General features: G+C 37.0%; 1 protein-coding gene across 2 annotated transcripts; it reads left to right on the plus strand.

Moving 5' to 3' along the window:
* LOC127858835 (uncharacterized) lies at window positions 1-17,943 on the plus strand. Of its 2 annotated transcripts, none has more exons than XM_052396156.1 (15): window positions 1-161; window positions 3,818-3,891; window positions 4,628-4,805; window positions 5,297-5,452; window positions 5,710-5,939; window positions 6,479-6,536; window positions 8,817-8,951; window positions 9,221-9,355; window positions 11,133-11,273; window positions 11,969-12,103; window positions 13,428-13,568; window positions 14,619-14,759; window positions 16,331-16,459; window positions 17,384-17,470; window positions 17,756-17,943. In XM_052396156.1, exons 1-15 carry the CDS (start codon window positions 62-64, stop codon window positions 17,845-17,847), a joined length of 1,932 nt encoding a protein of 643 aa, XP_052252116.1. In that variant the 5' UTR covers window positions 1-61; the 3' UTR covers window positions 17,848-17,943. The 2 variants fall into 2 exon arrangements, with proteins under 2 accessions (XP_052252116.1, XP_052252117.1); XM_052396157.1 differs by having other exon boundaries at window positions 5,737-5,939.
* Window positions 17,944-19,251: the final 1,308 nt, after the last annotated feature.

Raw genomic sequence — 19,251 nt, forward strand, 5'->3', positions numbered from 1 at the left:
ATAGAGAAAGTACAACATCTCGGACATTCTAAAATTTTGAACAAATAGAGGTAAATAAACAATGGCGTGCATTTTCGACAATTTCTGGACTCTGGTGGCCTTCGGAATTTTATTTGTATCGGGTGGTCACACGAATTGGATCGATGAAAGTATTGAAACGCGTGAGTAGAATATATATTTAGTCTTTAAATGACTTGTGGACGGAATCCATATGGTTGTATAATCTTCCTTATAATAAACGAAATATTTACTATTTGTTGTGTAATAATGCGTAATGAGACATAATGTTACTATAAATAGTAACAAATCAAGGTCACGAACCGGTTGTTTTTCGTTTCCAGCTTGTCAATATCATAATTTCGGCTACATGTCGATTTTCCTATTTATCTGAAAACAAGAAATATCTTTAAACAAGATTATTGCCAATATAAAGAAGTGAAAGTCCAGCAGCTGGAGCAGTATTGAATTCGTATTATATACAATTAGTTGGTCCTTTATTTAAGGCAAGTGACCGATTGCCAAAACAGTAAAAAAAACAGCAAAAACAGCACAGTTCAAAACAATATAAACACATATAAGAATAAAGCTGGGGTCACCGCCTTGGAACGGTCAATGCAAAGCATTTGGGAGTTTAAACCGGTTTTAGAGCGCTAAACCTCACACTTGGCCCAGCAATATTCATGATACATTTAAGTGTAAATAACCATTTAATTACCATTTAATTACTCAATGGTAGGAAAGATACCAGAGCAAGAGAGTTACAACTTTTTGAGGAACGATGAAATGAAACTACGAACAAGTGTCAACTACATTCCTTTTTTATAGAAAAAGATTTAAGAATATAGCGTCATGAAATTAATATTTCAGATCATCATCGCGCAAATACAGGAAGAGGCAGCAATAATAAGATCCATATAACATAGCTTGGTTGTTTATGTGACTGCTAAAAAATAAATCAAACAAGAAACGCCTGTCAGAGAGAAAACACAATAAAAATTGAACGCAATATATGTCCCCTAAAGGCTCCACCATTGTCAGAATTGTTTAATTTTTTGTTATTTATTGCCATAGCAACCAGAATTCTTGACGTAGGAACAAAATGAAAAGACGTGCATAATCTCCATATTGCCATCTTACCAGGTTTCAAGTTTCATGAAAAAAATATGAAGAACTTTTAAAGTTATCGCAGGATCCAGAAAAGTGTGACAGACAGACGCACAGAGCGCAAACTATAAGTCCCCTCCTGTGAAACCGGTAGGGGACAAAACGATATACGGCGTTGATTGTGATTGGAGCTGGTGAAAGGTAAAGAGTTCAATGAATGAGATCAAAGATAGCATATGTATTTTTCTGTGCAATTCTTAGCTTCATCACAAGCAGTACGGGATGTTACGTGGAGTTTTCGCGGCTTATTTTACAGTATTACATATTGCTGATCATAAATCTATAGATGCAAAACAGGAAACCAAAAGAAGAATGGAATTGAAATTAAAACATATAAGTCAACCGGCCACAGTATCCGTTCATATTTTAAATATTTATACGCGCGCTCTTCGAACAAACCTGTTTTAGTGGTTTGTCGGGCATTTGCTATTTGATTCGATTATTAACATGCAGTATCGAACATTATCGCGCTCATGCTTAATACATTGGTCAATATGGTTGAATAATTTTTGTTAAATTTATCAAAAATAATATTTATCATGGTATTGTATTATAAAAAATCTATTATTGACATACCGTAATTATATCGACGAATATCTTCATTTAACATATTTTTGGTCTAAAGAAAATTCCAGTTCACCTAGTTCACGCGATAGCGTCTATATTATACAACGATTATTTAAATGGCCGCGAACTGACCCTGATACCTTGCGGGTTGGAATGCAATGCATTATATTGAGGTAACACTTCCACTGCTGGGACGATCGGACGGCTTGTTTTAAACTTTATACTTTTACATGTTTAATGATCAATTTCGAAAACAATTAAAAATGGTTTGGCCAAAACGAATATCAGGATTAGGAAAAACGATACTGTTATGAACTTAAATATACTAGTACATAAACAGCAATATGGAAGTAATAACTAAATATGAGAACATAGCCTTTAAGTACAAACGCTCTGGCGCTGACAATCCTCTGAATATAAAGGGGCACACACAAACTGTATTGATGACAAGAGTTGAGTGTAAAACTGTTCTATCCATCAATCCTTTTCATTAGAGATAAAATTGTTTCATGCTGGAGACGCAGTAAAACAGGGTTACATGCTATATTACAAAGACGCGGTCATGTTTCCACTGTTCTGGGGGATTATGCTCAATTCGGCCAATGGAATAAATAAAGTGTATTCATTCGTGTCTAGCCGCGGGAAATTTTATTTGAAATTTATTCATATTGGACACTTACAAAGGTCAGGTAAGGTGAAAAGCTACGCCGAATAAACCGATTTCGCGACAACCTCTCAACAAAATGGCGTCCAAACTCCTGCTTAGAGGGGAGAGGGGGGAGGGCGGGGGCATGCGTATACGCGAGCTTACCGGGTTTAAGTGAGGTTAGTTGGAACTTACGTCCAAGATGGCGTCGTTTTCGTGAAGGAGTAGCGGATATTTTTACCCGGTAAGCCACATTTATGGAACTATCGATTACAGCTGAAACTAAAGATACGCACGATGACACTATTTGTGCTATACAAGGAGTCATGAAATAAAATGGAATAAATGACAGGCTTACCTCAATAAAAACTTGTAATCAATGCTTATAACAATAAAAAGTACAACGATGTACACTTCCATTTTTGTTCTGCCAGCGAGTCAGCTGTATTTAATGTAAAGAACACAATGTATTGGAAAAATTTGTGTCGATTGATAACCATTCTGACCAAACACTATTTTTGAAAATATTTACTGTTAAAAACAAACAAACACGTCTGAATTTGTTTCCCGAAAATTAACAGATTCTACCTAAAACCGATATTATTATATTAGAATTAGAGCTCTGAAGAGACTATAGGTTTGGTTGTACAAGCAAATAAATAAATTTAAATGTTTTACGATGGGCAAACGTGGCACTTTGGTAAAGTAAACGTTCTGCTGGTTTTGCTGTGCTTAATTAAACCTTCGGCAGATGCCTTTTATACAAATATAAATGTGTGTTTCTATGTTGCGAGGTAATATTCGGGTAGTATAACTGATAAGACCAACATGTGCAACTGCAAGATTGATGCGTATTAGAACAATAAGATTCACGAATATGGCTATAGATTCTGTAATTTGATTGTTTTGTAAACGATTATTTCATAATGACGGATGCCGTTTGTCCCATGTTTCGGCGCCAGACAAATGCTGTATTTCTTTGTTGAATTTCTTCAGACTGTTGAATATCGTTTGTTACTCTGTAGTTTAACCCATTTAAGCCTAGTGGACTCCCATCCTACTAAATTGGATCAATTTATTTCCAAAATAAGGGATGTCTACTATATTTATTTCTAAAGTATATTTAGAATATTTCTTACGGAAATTTCTTTAAGCAAACAGCGCAGACCATGATGAAACGCCGCATCATGCGGCGTCTCATCTGGGTCTACGCTGTCTGCTAAGGCCTTTTTTCTAGACGCTAGGCATAAATGGGTTAAGCACTAACGTTACATTCGATGCCTCTCAACCCATGTGCATTATCGACTACCGGTATTTCGACCTGTCCACAACTATATATATATATATAGTAGCCACGTTATTTGTGTGAAAAGACATTATTACAGTCAATGTTACAAAAACTTTGCATTTTGGTGCTCTCATCTCTTTTATTTTTATCAGGAGCCGCCGGCCAGTTTGTCACCCTGGACGGATACTGCCAGCAGACGTACAACAACAACTCATATCTCTGCAGGGTAAGAAGCGTATGTTTGGACCTGGGGCTCGTTTCAAATCCTCACATACGACCTATTGTACTAGTGTTATTGGATGTTCAAAATAAGTAAAAGACCTCCGCCGATCTGTTTATTCCAGTGGTCAGTTCAGAGATTCATGTACATAGGAGAAAAATGGGGTTGCGATTGGGAGGGATAAGTTAGAATCAGCGGCTAATTTCATCAGCGACCCGAAAAACTAAAATTTCGAAACCTCTTTACATATTTCACTAGGAGCCAAATCCGCTTGGATATGAACATTTTTTACGAGCGATGTTATTGGCTGTTGTTTCCCAATCGTCCAATCAAAATTGTTCTAAAAAAATCAATTCGTTATTTGTTCGCTGACTTTGCCCTTCGCGTCATTCCTATGAAAAAAGATTATCGGAAGAACGAATGTCGTTTACCAAAATTCCAGTGATTGACAAATTAATAAAAAAACGCATTAAACTCCAAATCGCCTAAAACAATTGTGGCTGTGAATCAGAAAGCAAATTCAGTCTTAGAATGGTTACGGAAGGTCGAATGTCCTCGTTATGCATGTTACAACTTTTATGTGAAAAGAATAGTAAAATAATCTTACCGTGATAAAGTGTCTTTAATTAAAGATCAGTTTATGACATTGAAAACTGGCTGATCATATTTCGAAAGTGAAAACATTGTGCAAATATCAACTCTTGAGTGAAAATAACATGATCACGTGACAATGCCATTTCAGAACCAGTACAGAACCGGTTACGAATACGCATGCGCGTCCCTCTACTGTTACGACGAAGGACAACTCCTCGAAAAGTGCATGTTCAGCATTCCACCGCCAGACGGCACGTTATGCGGCAACGGAAAATGGTGTAACGCGCACAGTTGCAGCGTCAATAGAAACGCTCGGGTCACTTCCGGTACTGGCACGGAGTTGTGGACTCGTTGCCATAGCTCTTTTTTTATTCCATGTAGCCTATTTGAGGGTACCTTGCTAATGGCCTATAGGTCAATTTATAGGTGTCACGTTTTCCCCAATCTTCATGAAACTTGCTCAGAATGTGTGCTCTTGCTCAAACTTGTTCTCTCGGGTTAGTGGGCGGTCCAGGCATTTTGGTCTTCTGTTTATAAATAGTTTACAACATTTAATATGTTTTATTTGTGTACTACTCAACACACTAAGGTTTATTTTACTTAAGTACCATATGTTTTTAAACACCATGAAATCAGGAACAGAATTTGATGTTAAGAAAAAATTACATATTGTGTTAGCTATTTCCAGACCACGAATATGTTCAAGCATTAGCACGCTTATTAAGATTCGTTTACTTCATTTCTAAAACTCATTTTAATTCGAAACTACCTGTTGAATGCCAACTGATTTGTTTTGATCTTGAGTTTATTGTTCAAGATGCGTGCCCGTTGGGCGATTCCGAAAATCCGGATGTTCTGATGGGCAAAAACTGCCAGGAGCTGTTTGCTATGCGGCCGAGCTTATGTCTGCTACCGGAAGTAGGGAACACGTGGTGCTGCGAGAGTTGTGCGGCGTTCAACAGAAGTACTCCAGGTAAGGGAATTTAAAAAAAATAACCCAGTTTAAAAAAAAAATGGAATTTTTATTACATATGTACCGTCTTAAGTCATATCAAGTTAATCTCTTCAGTTAAATATCCGTTTTTATTAAAACAAACTGCACACAATATATCAATTACCTTGACAATCGCCCAAAAATGTATTTACAACAAAATTTAAATCTCATTATTGCAGTACTAGAATAATAATTGTTATATAACATATGTCGATAATGTATGCATGCTACAACAGTCAACGACGCTAACCTTACGTCAACAGACTCGTTTTTCGGACCTACGTTAAGCGCCGACGACGACTGCAAGTCCATCTTCGGACTCAAGTCGTACTTCTGCCAGACGGACAGTAACTACGGCAATCGCGACTACTCCGGTATCTGTCTGAGCATGCGCTGCTTTAACCCCACCAAACTCACGTGTGATCCATTTCCTGCCGGGGACGGCGTCCCGTGCGCCAGCGGCAAGGTCCGATAGTCATTTGTCATGAATTTGATATTAACGCTACCATAATAACAATTCCGTCAAAGTGCCGACATTAAACAACAATATACAGATTACATTTGATACTAATTGAGAACCTATCAACGAGAGTGGGAATGCTTTAGACGTCCCCTCCCCAGCGCTCAGAGCGAAAATCGTGGAGAAGATGGTTGTCAAAACTATGACAATTTTCTGTTGTAACGACTATAAGTGCACATACATGTTTTGATAGTGAACATCCCCGCATGTTTAACCCATTTATGCCTAGTGGACTCTCCCATTCTTCTAAATTGGATCAATTTATTTCCAATATAAGGGATGTCTAGTTTATTTATTTCTATATTTAGAATATTTCTTACAGAAATTCCTTTAAGCAAACAGCGCAGACCCTGATGAGACGCCGCATCATGCGGCGTCTAATCTGGGTCTACGCTGTTTGCCAAGGCTTTTTTTCTAGACGCTAGGCATAAATGGGTTGATTTCTAATGTTATATGCGATATAATTTCAAATGTAATGATTTTAGTGGTGCGTATCCGGTCGATGTGTCAACTCCAGCTTAGCGTCAGTCGATCCAGTAGCGGGTAATGTTGAAACATTAAGTATAAAGTGTTAGGTTTAGAAAAAATATTCAAATCATTCAACACTACAAAAACTTACACATTTGGCATAAATAAACCATAAAAGCATATTCCATTACTCTTTCAATCTTTTGTTTACATTGTTAACCCTTAAAAGCAATAACAAATTATTTTAGTCCGACGTAGTTCTGGCTACCATAACTTTAAATGTCGCTTTTTATGATTTTTGACTGGCGCGACTTTATACAGGTCTGTCAATACTATATAAACTGTACGCTGAAGTTTCTTTAGCTAAGTCCGACGCATCAGTTAAACACCCACTTCACCGTATGTAGCATTGAATGGGCGGCAAAGCATTTCTCATACGGATGACATCTTCATCCATGATTTATTTGTAAAGGTCGAAATCATCTAACATAATATTTCCTGAAGCAGTTTAAATAACTACGGTGGCATGAAGGTGGCATACACTTCTCTTTCTGAAATGCACTCCTTTTTTCTATCTCATTCCCACGACAAACTTACCTGAGGAAACGACTTACTAACTCGTGGGAACGAGTTTATATGTCGTGCGAACGACTTACTTTGTCTAGGGAACGTGAAAGAAAAAAAGGAGTGCAAAACGAGTCAGCAAATCAAATTGTGCGTAACATGTGCAAATATTCTGTTCGCACACACACACACACACACACATATATATATATATATATATATTTCACACCAAGTCGGCTCTTTCTTTACTCATTTAATCTTTGATCATTTTAAATGTAATTCGAGTTATTAGTTCAAGACGGGTCGGTGTTTTAATTGCCATACGGTCTTATTTGTTTTTGACACAAAGTTGGCTTTTCCTTTACTCATTTAATCTTTGATAATTTTAAATGTAATTCGAGTCATTGGATCAAGTGCAGGTTGGTGTTTTGATTGCCGACGCGATTTGCACCTATCATAATTTTGACACAAAGTGTCTGGCTTTAAGCGTTTGACACAAAGTGTCTGGCTTTAAGCGGGATTTATGACCGGTATACTGTCATCACCATAGCGACGCATTATCGCGCCTACCGGAATAAACATTATGACACGAGGAACAACTTTTTTGACAATGTTTGAAGCAAATTTTACGAATACAAAGTCTTTGAAATTACTCGATTTTTTATTTTTTCTTCCGAATATTCGATTCGGAAAACAGTATCCGAATATTCGGTCCGGGACCGAATATTCGGATATTCGTTGATATCCCTAATATATATATATATATATATATATATATATATATATATATATATATATATATATATATATATATATATATGTGTATATATATATATATATATATATATATATATATATATATATATATATATATATATATATATATATATATATATATATACCAATATATAGTGCCAGTTACGCGGTCTCGGTAGTTTTCAGACTGTACTTACGAGGTCAATATAAAAAACGGGGTCTATATACAACCCCGCATTCTAGGCTCCTTTAATTACTATGAGGGGGGTGTAGGGGAGGTAATGCAATCAAATCTCACAATAAGGTCTTAAATCGAAAACCACAATCACGTCTGAAATTGAAATTGTATATACCTCGCAAATAAGTTCGCTATATATTTCCTTGTATAAGACGTTAAATAAATGACGTATTTATATACAATAATATAGTAGGTACCCCTATATACCTTAATTCGTGTTTATATCGGATAAAAAAGGGTATGGAGATACATGTATTTAAAGTGGGAACCCCATAACCTATTTCTAAATCAGAGACCCCGTAACTGGCCATATGTGTGAATATATATATATAAATATATATATATATATATATAGCTGGCATATAACAAACCATTTGATTGGCTGACTTACTCGCGGGAACGAACGACTTAGCTAAGTCGTTCACTCGAGATAGTTCTCTCCTCTTTTGTTTAATGCATCCCTCCTTTATGTCCTGCGTCGCTCAAATTTAATAACACTCCTCTTTTATTTAGTTTTGCAATGCTCTCTTTTGCTATCGCGTTCCCTCGACTTAATAAGTCGTTCCCACGACATAGCTAACTCGTTCCCACGTGTTTGTTAGTCGTTCTCTTAATTTAGTATGTCTTGGGAACGAGATAGAAAAAAGAGGAGTGCGATTTAAAAAAAGAGGAGTGAATGTCATTCTACGCCGTAAATAACTTGTCGACTACAAATTTTCCACAGGCTTCCAACCCTTACTGCTGATTTATTGATGTCTAGGTTGACATGATTTATAAAAACCGATTTCTTCTCACAGACTGTCTATATGGCGATCAGTACGAGGCGTTCTGCAGAGCCAACGTCGTGTACCCGAACATCGGCAAATATTGTTCCCAGTACGAGGCCGGATGTTGCGCGTCGTGTCTGCGCCACAAGAACACGTCTTTTTCCGGTAAGAGATCGACTTTCCAGTAGGACAAGAAAAATCATTTATCACACCACTAGAACTGTACACAAACACAATTAATGAATTTATTTACTCTACGTTTAAAAAAAAACACTTTAAACACGGTGGATAAACGAAACGATTTCTATATCAACATCTGCAAGCCGAACAGACGTCTTTTAGTTCCCTTATATGTAAATAAAGAACAAGTGTGGTTAAGCGGGCGTTGTAAATAACAACGGGATTTTAATAGGCGTTGTAATGTGATGTCACAGGCTGCGAGTACGGTGACGCCACGCCCGTTGAATGTCAGGCTAAGAAGAAAGACGGCTCCATCAAAACCACGTGCCTCAACGACCCCGCTAATTGCTGTGACACGTGCGCTCACCTGAGCTCTACTGGAAACCCAGGTATAGTTTAACTCATGTATGCCTAGCGTCTAGAAAAAGGGTCTTGGCAAACAGCGTAGACCCAGATGAGACGCCGCATGATGCGGCGTGTCATCTAGGTCTGCGCTGTTTGCTTGAAGGAATTTCTCTTATAAATATTCTAAATATAGAAATAAATATACTAGACATCCCTAATTATGGAAATAAATTGATCCAAATTAGAAGGATGGGAGAGTCCACCAGGCATAAATGGGATAAGTAGTATTTATCCATGTGTTTAACTCACATATGCGTCAAACCTTAACACATTGTCTGCGGATTTATGATTAAATAATGTATATAGTAGATGCGTAGGCTCTTTTTGAGTCGTGGGTATTGAGATCGACTGAAAACCATTGATAGAACGTTCGCACATGATGCAGTCGTTACGGACAAAAGTTTTAACACAGTCACCGTCGTCTTGCTGATCAAAAATGCGACAAAAACGTGTAAATATTGTAATTCATGAGGACTCGATACATTCTTATCATATTTCCTTTTTTATGTATGATTCATTTGGTGTTTCTAATTTACGCAAACTCGTTAAATTACGAGTATTTACCATGCTACATCGTTTGTTGACTTTTTTCACAAGAAATCAGCCTTTCAGGCGGTGTCAGTTTTAAGGCTATTTATCGCATGCAAATCTTGAAATTGGGACAGCCAATCAGAATCCACTCCTCATGAAGAACCATTTTTTCAAAATGGCGGTTTGACACTTTCAACACAATCGATGTTATATTATATCTTCCTCATGTGTCTCTACCAGAATAGTACTCACGTTCATCATGTAGATTCATATAGTTGTTGTGTGTTAATAAATATTTAGATTAGTAACATGGACTTGTTATAAATTAACACCCCAACAAAACAATCGATTATTTCGATGTTTACAGACGATGAACATTTGAAAAAAAACAACAACTCAAAGACCAAATGTTAATAATTATGTTTATATGATTCACGGTCATATATTTAAAACAAATGTGAAATGTAATATCTGCTTTGATAATTTCCCACGACTCAAGTTGAATACTAGTATTGCATATAAACAATATAATTTATATATTGGCCTTCGCATATTAATATAAATATGTTGATATCATTGGTGGCAAGTCACATATGTATATTGATATCATTGGTGGTCAGTAACATATGTATGTTTGAAATAATTGGCGTTCAGTCACATATGTGTATTGATATCATTGGTGGTCAGTCACCTATGTATGTTGATATAATTGGCGATATTGATATCGTTGGTGGTCAGTAACATATGTACATGTATATTGATATCATGGGTGGTCAGTCATATATGTATGTTGATATCATTGGTGGTCAATAACATATGCACATTGATATCATGCGTGGTCAGTCATATATGTGTTTTGATATCATGGGTGGTCAGTCATGTTGTATGTTGATATCCTTGATGGTCAGTCACGTATGTATGCTTGATATAACTGGCGATCAGTCACATATGCCTAAAGATTTGATTTGTGGTCAGTCACATATGTACATAGGTCTCATTGATGGTCGACTTGTTTAAAGCAACACAAGAGCGGTTAATGTCTCCTTTGAAACTATTTAAAAAAATCAGGACCTGAACCTTAACCGTTCTGAGACACTGTTTCACGTAAAACTTAACGTAACATTTCATGACGGTGCCAATATTTCAAGTAACCTATAAAGCGTATGACATTGTGTAGATACATGAAATGTGGGTGCATGTATCTTCTCGCCTTCCGTTTTTTGTATCTAGACTGTCCGTACGGTGACGTCAATGTGGCAACGTGCAATGCGTTGATGAACGATACTAACGGACCCGGAAACTGCTATAGCCAGTCGCGGCGTACGGAGTGCTGTGACTCATGCGCGGAGTACTACAACGCCACCCACCACGGTGAGTAAACCGCATGCGGTCCGCCATTGTGTGAGTCATCACTCTCGCTTCTTGTTGTGGGCAGTTTGACCAAAGAGCAAATACATGTTATAGAAAAGCGGACCTCTGCAAGGCAATATTTCACTTATACACGTGTATACAAAATTGTTGTATCGAGTGTTTTTAATCAATCGGTTAATTGTTATTGTTATAAACTTATTGTTACTAACTAAAACGGCTTGAATACATGTAAGCTTAATTTTAGGTTTAAGAACTTTAAGAAATTTCGTTCAGTATCGCCTTATTTCGGACAATGCCGTTTTCCCAAACGGTCTCCGAGTATGTGCGTAAATTAACTCTATATATGTAGAAGCAGTGGGTGAGGGAACACATGCGATTGGATATCTTCATTAGAAATCAACCGCGTTTTTGCTTAATCGTTACTTACGCATGTTGTCCTGGCTTCGTTTACTTATCACCAGCTCTATCACTTATTGAGGTCGCCGTTGCTTAGTAGATATGGTGTCCGACTAACGACCGGTAGGTCACGTGTTCAATCCCCACTGTTGGAGCGTTCTTCAGATTTCCCTCCAAAGGCACCGAGTAATTGTTGTACCCTTGAAACGGACTCGACAGCGTTTTTGAAAATCCTCAGCTTTTCGATGCATACGATGCATAAACTAGACCCGATGTACGGCTTTATCCTGTATGGACAGGTTGCGAGTACGGCGACCACTGGAAGGACTACTGCGCCGAGAATGTAGTCCCGCCCAACGTGGCCACCGTGTGCGGCAAGTACGCCGATCAGTGCTGCGAGACATGCCGAAACTATCGGGACCAAGGGTTCCCAGGTAATCGATGTCATGTGATTGATACGTTGCTGCATATAAAACTTAGGTCGTTTTTGACGCCGGTCTAGTATTTGGAAAGTGAATCATGAAACGTCGTGCAATATCGATGTTTTGTTTAATTATAAAATTACTGTCCAAATGAATTTGCATGGTTTTTCCTGATGTGTTACTTTGCTTGCAAAGGGAATATTACTTATGATGTGTGTATGGAGGTACATTGTCTTAACATCTTAAGCTTTACCACAGAAGAGATTAGTTTAACCCATTTATGCCGAGTGGACTCTCCCATTCCTCTACATTTGATCAATTTATTTCCAAAATTAGGGATATCTTGTATATTTATTTCGATATTTAGAATATTTTTTACAGATATTATTTTAAGCAAACAGCGCAAACCCAGATGAGACGCCGCATCGTGCGGCGTCTAATCTGGGTCTATGCTGTTTGCAAAGTCCTTTTTCTAGACGCCAGGCATAAATGGGTTAAATAGCGTGATACAAAGTGCGAATCTGGAGCGTTTCTATAACGGTTTTAAGACACTTTGAGATATAAAAAAAACATCAACACACTCTATGACCAGACTTATCTAGGATTTTTTGCAGTTTATTAGCCATGATGTAAGCTGCGCTTCAAACATGAATGTTTGAGTTACCAGACGCTAAGGATTGGCTACATTTTACATGCGATTTTGTAAAATGACTATGATAACAAACACATGCACTCTTTTACATGCATTGACGGTCATGGTTTGTGACTAAATGCACGTCTTCTGATAAGGATATGTCGCTTAGTCCAAAGAAGTCAAACATAAGTGCCATCTAGAAATCTCTTCATTTCGTGTACACGGAAGCTTCGTTGAGGGATTTCGACTTTCTGTTAAATGGTCTCCTTATTGTGACACCTTGACGTGTATAATATCACATTTAAAAACTGCTAATACCATGTATAGTAGCTTATCAAGTATACAATCAAAGGATAAAACTTTGGTTTACACAAGTTAAGACAGCCATAGTGCCCCTTGTAATATTCACAAAGTGCTTCGTGCATACTACTCATTAATGTATTATTTATATTATGTTTTTAATAATAACGAATAATCACATAATTGTCTGCTTACTTTCATTGATGGTTAGAAATTTAGCCAGAAAACTGAAAAGTTCTTATGAACATTGGAATTAACTTTTAAGACACACCGAGGATTCTTCCCCATACAAAACAGCTTAACATCAACCACTTACTTGTACTTATTATTATCATAAACATGCATTTCGTTAAAATAAGAGATGTCATAGCAAAATAACTACCGTGCTCGTAACACCCTCAGGCTGCCAGTACGGCGACATTGACCCCGCCCGCTGCAAGGCGTACATGGCAGACGACAAGGGCACAGCGAACTGCTACAATACCGCCATCCGGTCCATGTGCTGTCTCACGTGCCACAAGATTGAGGACAAGAACGCACGTGGTAGGATTTGGGTTTTCTATGCGTAGTGACATTGGACATCCGAATAAAGTGTATGTTCGGATACTAGTCAAGTGGTAATGTCAATAGATGGCCCATGTGGACGATATTTTACGGGGAGTCTTCGCAAATAAATGAATTAATCAATAAATTAATAAATGATTACATATATAAATGCATTAATACAAAAATATAAATTAATTAAAAAAACATTAAAAAAACATAATTAAACAAATAAATAAATTAATTCATACGTTAACAAATACATAAATTGAATTATTATTTCAAATACGAGTATGATACATTTTAGTGCGACTCCAAACCTTAGGCCTATTGCGCATTGTCAACTTAACAGTATTCGGACACTACACAATAATTTGCTTATATATGTAAATGTGTATGACTAAACTCGAATTTGCTTACATAATCATCATATTTACTTTGTTATAATCTTCCTGTAAAGTGTAATATTACCTCGGCAGAGTTCTATGGCTTCGCGCGTTGGTGTACAAAATAGTTGTTCTTGAAAAGTATTTACTTGTATACAAGTGAACACAAAAATTGCACAATGTTTTTGAAATATGTGAAAGTCCATTTTTTATCGCCATTTTTATAAATTATAAACGTTAAGACACAAATCGCATGCAGGATGATCGTTTGCAATAGTAGGTAATAAGTATAAAAATTTCACAAAAGATAAAATGACCGATTCGCCACAACAACAAACAGTATACCGGTACACCTGTACTTGTCAGTAGAAACATATAAGTGTCGAGTTCTGAGAAAACTGGGCTAAATGCATGAGCAAAAAGTGTCATCCCAAATTAGCCTGTGCAATCCACACAGGCTAATCAGGGACGACACTTTCCGCTTAAATTGGATTTTTGCTAAGAACGGTCTTCATGTAAAAGAAAAATGTCATAAAATCGTAAAGTGTCGTCCCTGATTAGCCTGTGCGGACTGCACAGGCTAATCTGGGACGACACTTTACGCTCATGCATTATGCCCAGTTTTCTCAGAACGCGACTCATATAAAAATGTCGTCTCCCGCAGGCTGTGTGTATGGTGACAGCAAGCCACGTGAGTGCGAGAGCCAGTTCAACGACACTCTGGGTTACGGCCACTGCTACAATCTACAGACACAGATTGACTGCTGTCGGTCATGCGAACAGGCGAAGAACAAATCCATGAACGGTATGATAACACTGAACAAATCCATGCTCGGTATGATAACACTGAACAAATCCATGCACGGTACGATAACACTGAACAAATTCATGCACGGTATGATAACATGGAACAAATCCATGCACGGTATGATAACATTGAACAAATGAATGCACGGTATGATAACACTGAACAAATCAATGCATGGTATGATAACACTGAACAAATCCATGCACGGTATGATAGCATTGAACAAATCCATGCACGGTACGATAACACTCAACAAATCCATGCACGGTATGATAACACTGAACAAATCCATGCTCGGTATGATAACACTGAACAAATCCATGCACGGTATGATAACACTGAACAAATCCATGCACGGTACGATAACACTCAACAAATCCATGCACGGTATGATAACACTGAACAAATCCATGCACGGTATGATAGCAATGAACAAATCCATGCACGGTATGATAATACTGAACAAATCCATGCACGGTATGATAACACTGAACCTATCCATGCACGGTATGAAAACACTGAACAAAGCCATGCACGGTACGACAATTCCGAACATATTCATGCACGGTATGATAACACTGAACAAATCCATGCACGGTATTATAACATTAAACAAATGAATGCACGGTATGATAACACTTAAAAAATCCATGCACGGTATGATAATACTGAACATATCCATGCACAGTATGATAACACTTAACAAATCCATGCATGGTATGATAACACTGAACAAATCCATGCACGGTATGATAAAACTGAACAAATCCATGCACGGTATGATAATACTGAACAAATCCATGCACGGTATGATAACACTGAACAAATCCATGCACGGTACGATAACACTGAACAAATCCATGCACGGTACGATAATACTGAACAAATCCAAGCACGGTATGTTAACAGTGAACAAATGAATGCACGGTATGATAACACTGAACAAATGAATGCACGGTATGATAACACTGAACAAAGCCATGCACGGTACGATAATACTGAACAAATCCATGCACGGTATGATAACACTTTGGGGAGAATGTCCGCATGACCACCTTCACGTTCATGGGTGATAGGCGATTGTGTAAAGTGGTAGAATATGTTCTATTTAATGAAGATAATCCTTATATATTATGTTATTTTTTAGGGAACATATTCTTGCCAAAAATGCATGTTTTAGCAATTGTGTGTTTATTTTTTCGTCTCATGGTATAATTTGACAATCGCGCATCCATCGTCTTATTTTATGCATACCAGCTTTGTTTAAGTTCGTTGCGTACCATGGAAAACACGATGCTTCACCGTGGCGCAGTGAATATTGTGTCCACCTAGTGCGCGGGAGGTCACGGGTTCGATCCCCACTGTAAAAGTGTCCTTTAAATCTCCTTCAAAGAGACAAAGTACTGGCTCTACCCAGGAAACGGACTCGAGACCGTTTCAATAAGCCTTAGGCTTTCAATGCAATCGAGCTTAAATAAATTCGTGTAAATTAAACGAAGCTCGCGAAACTTTTTTATTTAATATTTGATTTCACTCAACATGCATTATACAACACTTGACTCTCTCAGGCTGCGAGTGGGGCGACAAGGACTTCGCGTTCTGTTCAAGCCTCACCAGTGAGACGGCGTTCCTTTGTTTTCAGCAGAGCGACGCCTGTTGTGAGACGTGCCAACAGTATGTAGTCTCAAACAACGCAGGTGAGTGCAGGTGCTCTAAGCAAATAAATGTTCACCTTTTTATGGTCATACAATCTAATAAAAGACGGATTAACGGCGCCTATTGAACACTCATCTTCCATGTTAAGTAAACACAATATCATTGCGAGTTGTTTACTTTCTGATAGTTGCATAATATTATTGATGAAAATACCGTTTTTCATAAAATGAATCATCAATAATTCCTCCACAATCAATATATCTTGCGACCATGTTGATTTTATTAACCATTTTCAGAACAAGTATTGTGTACATAATCCTTGCATATTCATTCATACTATAAAAACATATAATCAAAACTCCAGGTATTTTATCAGCTAAGAAATGCTTTGTGGTCATAATTCTGCGAAGTAATCACCACAAAACAAACTTAAAACTAATAAGAAAGTCCCATTCGGTCAAAAGCTACAAATTAAAAAGATTTTTTATTGATGTTTTGGAATAGATTAAACGCGCTAATATCCTCAATTGTATTGGGCTCAATAATAGGAAAAAGTGTAAATTATGTTAACAATCGAAGGGCCGATAATTATTAGCTGGCTAAGTGACATTGAAATGTGGAAAAAAATCTCTTCCCAGAAATGTTGTACAGGTTTCAACTGGGCCATGAATCCGATAGAGAATAGTTTATCAGAAATAGCGTAAACTTTAGAACCTTGGTCTGTGAACACGCGGCTAAATGAATGTGGGTAAACTGTCGTCGAAGATCAGCAAATGCAGTTCGCACAAGCTTATCGGGGACAACACTTTCTGTATGTAATGGACTTTAGTTTAGAAGAGACTTCCTAAGAATAAAAAATAAAAATCTCAATAACGGCAAGTATCTCCCTTTATTTATTAGCCTGCGGACGACACTCATAAAACCGATTTTTCCCCGAGTGAGCCTCACATGTTTTCGCGTTGCAGAGTGTCGCTATGGTGACAAGAGCCCTGCCAATTGTCAACTCTTCATACCGAACGAGGAGGCAGCGCGGACTCAATGTCAGATAAGAGGTAAGTCTGCTGTTAACATGTACACGGGCCTCGTTCTGGGAAAACAACGCACACATTGTGTATAATCAGTCTGTATACAAGTGTGCATTTAAGCCTGGTGGATTTGAATTGACGAAGTTCTACTAATGTTTACCTACTATGTGTTTTGACAAATACCCAAATGGAGTATATTCGCGAATAAGAGAGAATATAGTGTGTGTGTGTAATTGTTATCTTTAGGACTTATAATGGGTAAACGAATAATGGTTGAATTTTGTCTCTCACAATATCTTATTCTGTTACCAGGGCTCGACTGTTGTGCGACCTGCAGTCGACTTGGACATCCGGGACCTGGTGGCCACGTGCTGAGTTCCGGAAGTGCTTCCATGCTTGGATAGACACCCGGAGTATGCCTCCAGCAGACATCCATTATGACATTGTCCTTGTTCAGATTTTTTTGTTTGATAAAGTCAGAATGTGCTTTTCTGTTCAAATGCGTTTGTTAGGTGTCATATCATTTTCCGGACTGTGTACTGTCTGGTCGTTGGTGAACGCTGTATTTTATTTAGCAATATAAAACGGTTTGATTATAATTAAAAATCACATCTTAGCCCAACGCCGATGTTGTAGAAATGCTTTGTGAAAATTTATTCAACGCAACCCAATTACATTAAGATAATACCCATGGCATTTAATTCAATTTATAAATTAATGCGTTTTATGACGTCATTGAAAAAGGGAGATTGTAAACTGACAATTTAAAAGGGTGTGTCACAAGTGCTATATTGGGTAAATGCCACGTTTCATTAAAATAAGTTGATTTGATAATATGTATACATGTATAGATGCCTAAAACCCTGTATTCTCATATAAAAACATGTTGATATATCGGATAAATGAATGACTAGACAATCAGTAGTTGTTGGTTACCGAAGCATTTACACACATTCTAGAATAAATACATAATGAAAATGTATTTATTTAATTTTATCATCGCCATTAATCCAAAAATAAAAAAAAATACAACAATTTTCAGCAGCTTATATGAAATAACAGATATTACAGATTTTAATTTTGCTCTATAAAATAGTATGTATTAAACCGCTTTTATAATATATAATACTAGTATACGATAATTAGTATATGCAGTATCAGGAACTGTCAGTAAGTGCAATGTACGTTGACAAAAAAGATGCAGTTGTATATGTAACGAAAGTAAATATTTGTAAAATGTACTTGTCGTGAACAAATCATAAAAAAATCTAACCTAACATAATGAAATAAAGCTTTTATGTAAATTGCATTCATATTCAAAAAATAAAGTTGGAAAAGAAAAAATCAAATCCGCTAAACCGCAATTGGGCAATTGACAATACTTTGTTGCTTGATGCATGCCTTTTAAACAAGTTTGATGAAGCTAAAATTTAATAAATAATTTAAAGAACTCCAAATTCGATATTTATTGACCAATAAATAATAATAAATCGAAAATGAGTTATTAAATCAAGTTTTAAACATAGTATCTTAACGTTCAATTGAGTTAAACACTTCGAAAATCAAGCTTATTGTCCCATACCGGTTTCACCGGAGGGGACTTATACTAAATAGTTTGCGCTCATTGTGTCCGTCAGTCTATCTCACTTTTCTGGATCCTGCGATAACTTTAAAAATTCTTCAATTTTTTTCGTGATACTTGAAATATGAACAGATGGCAATATGGAGAATATGCATGTCATTTCTTTTTGTTCCTACGTCAAAATTTCCGGTTGCTATGGCAACAAATATATATATATATAAAATCT

The sequence above is a fragment of the Dreissena polymorpha genome, chromosome 14 (assembly GCF_020536995.1).
Source record: "Dreissena polymorpha isolate Duluth1 chromosome 14, UMN_Dpol_1.0, whole genome shotgun sequence".
Classification (NCBI taxonomy): Eukaryota; Metazoa; Mollusca; class Bivalvia; order Myida; family Dreissenidae; genus Dreissena; species Dreissena polymorpha.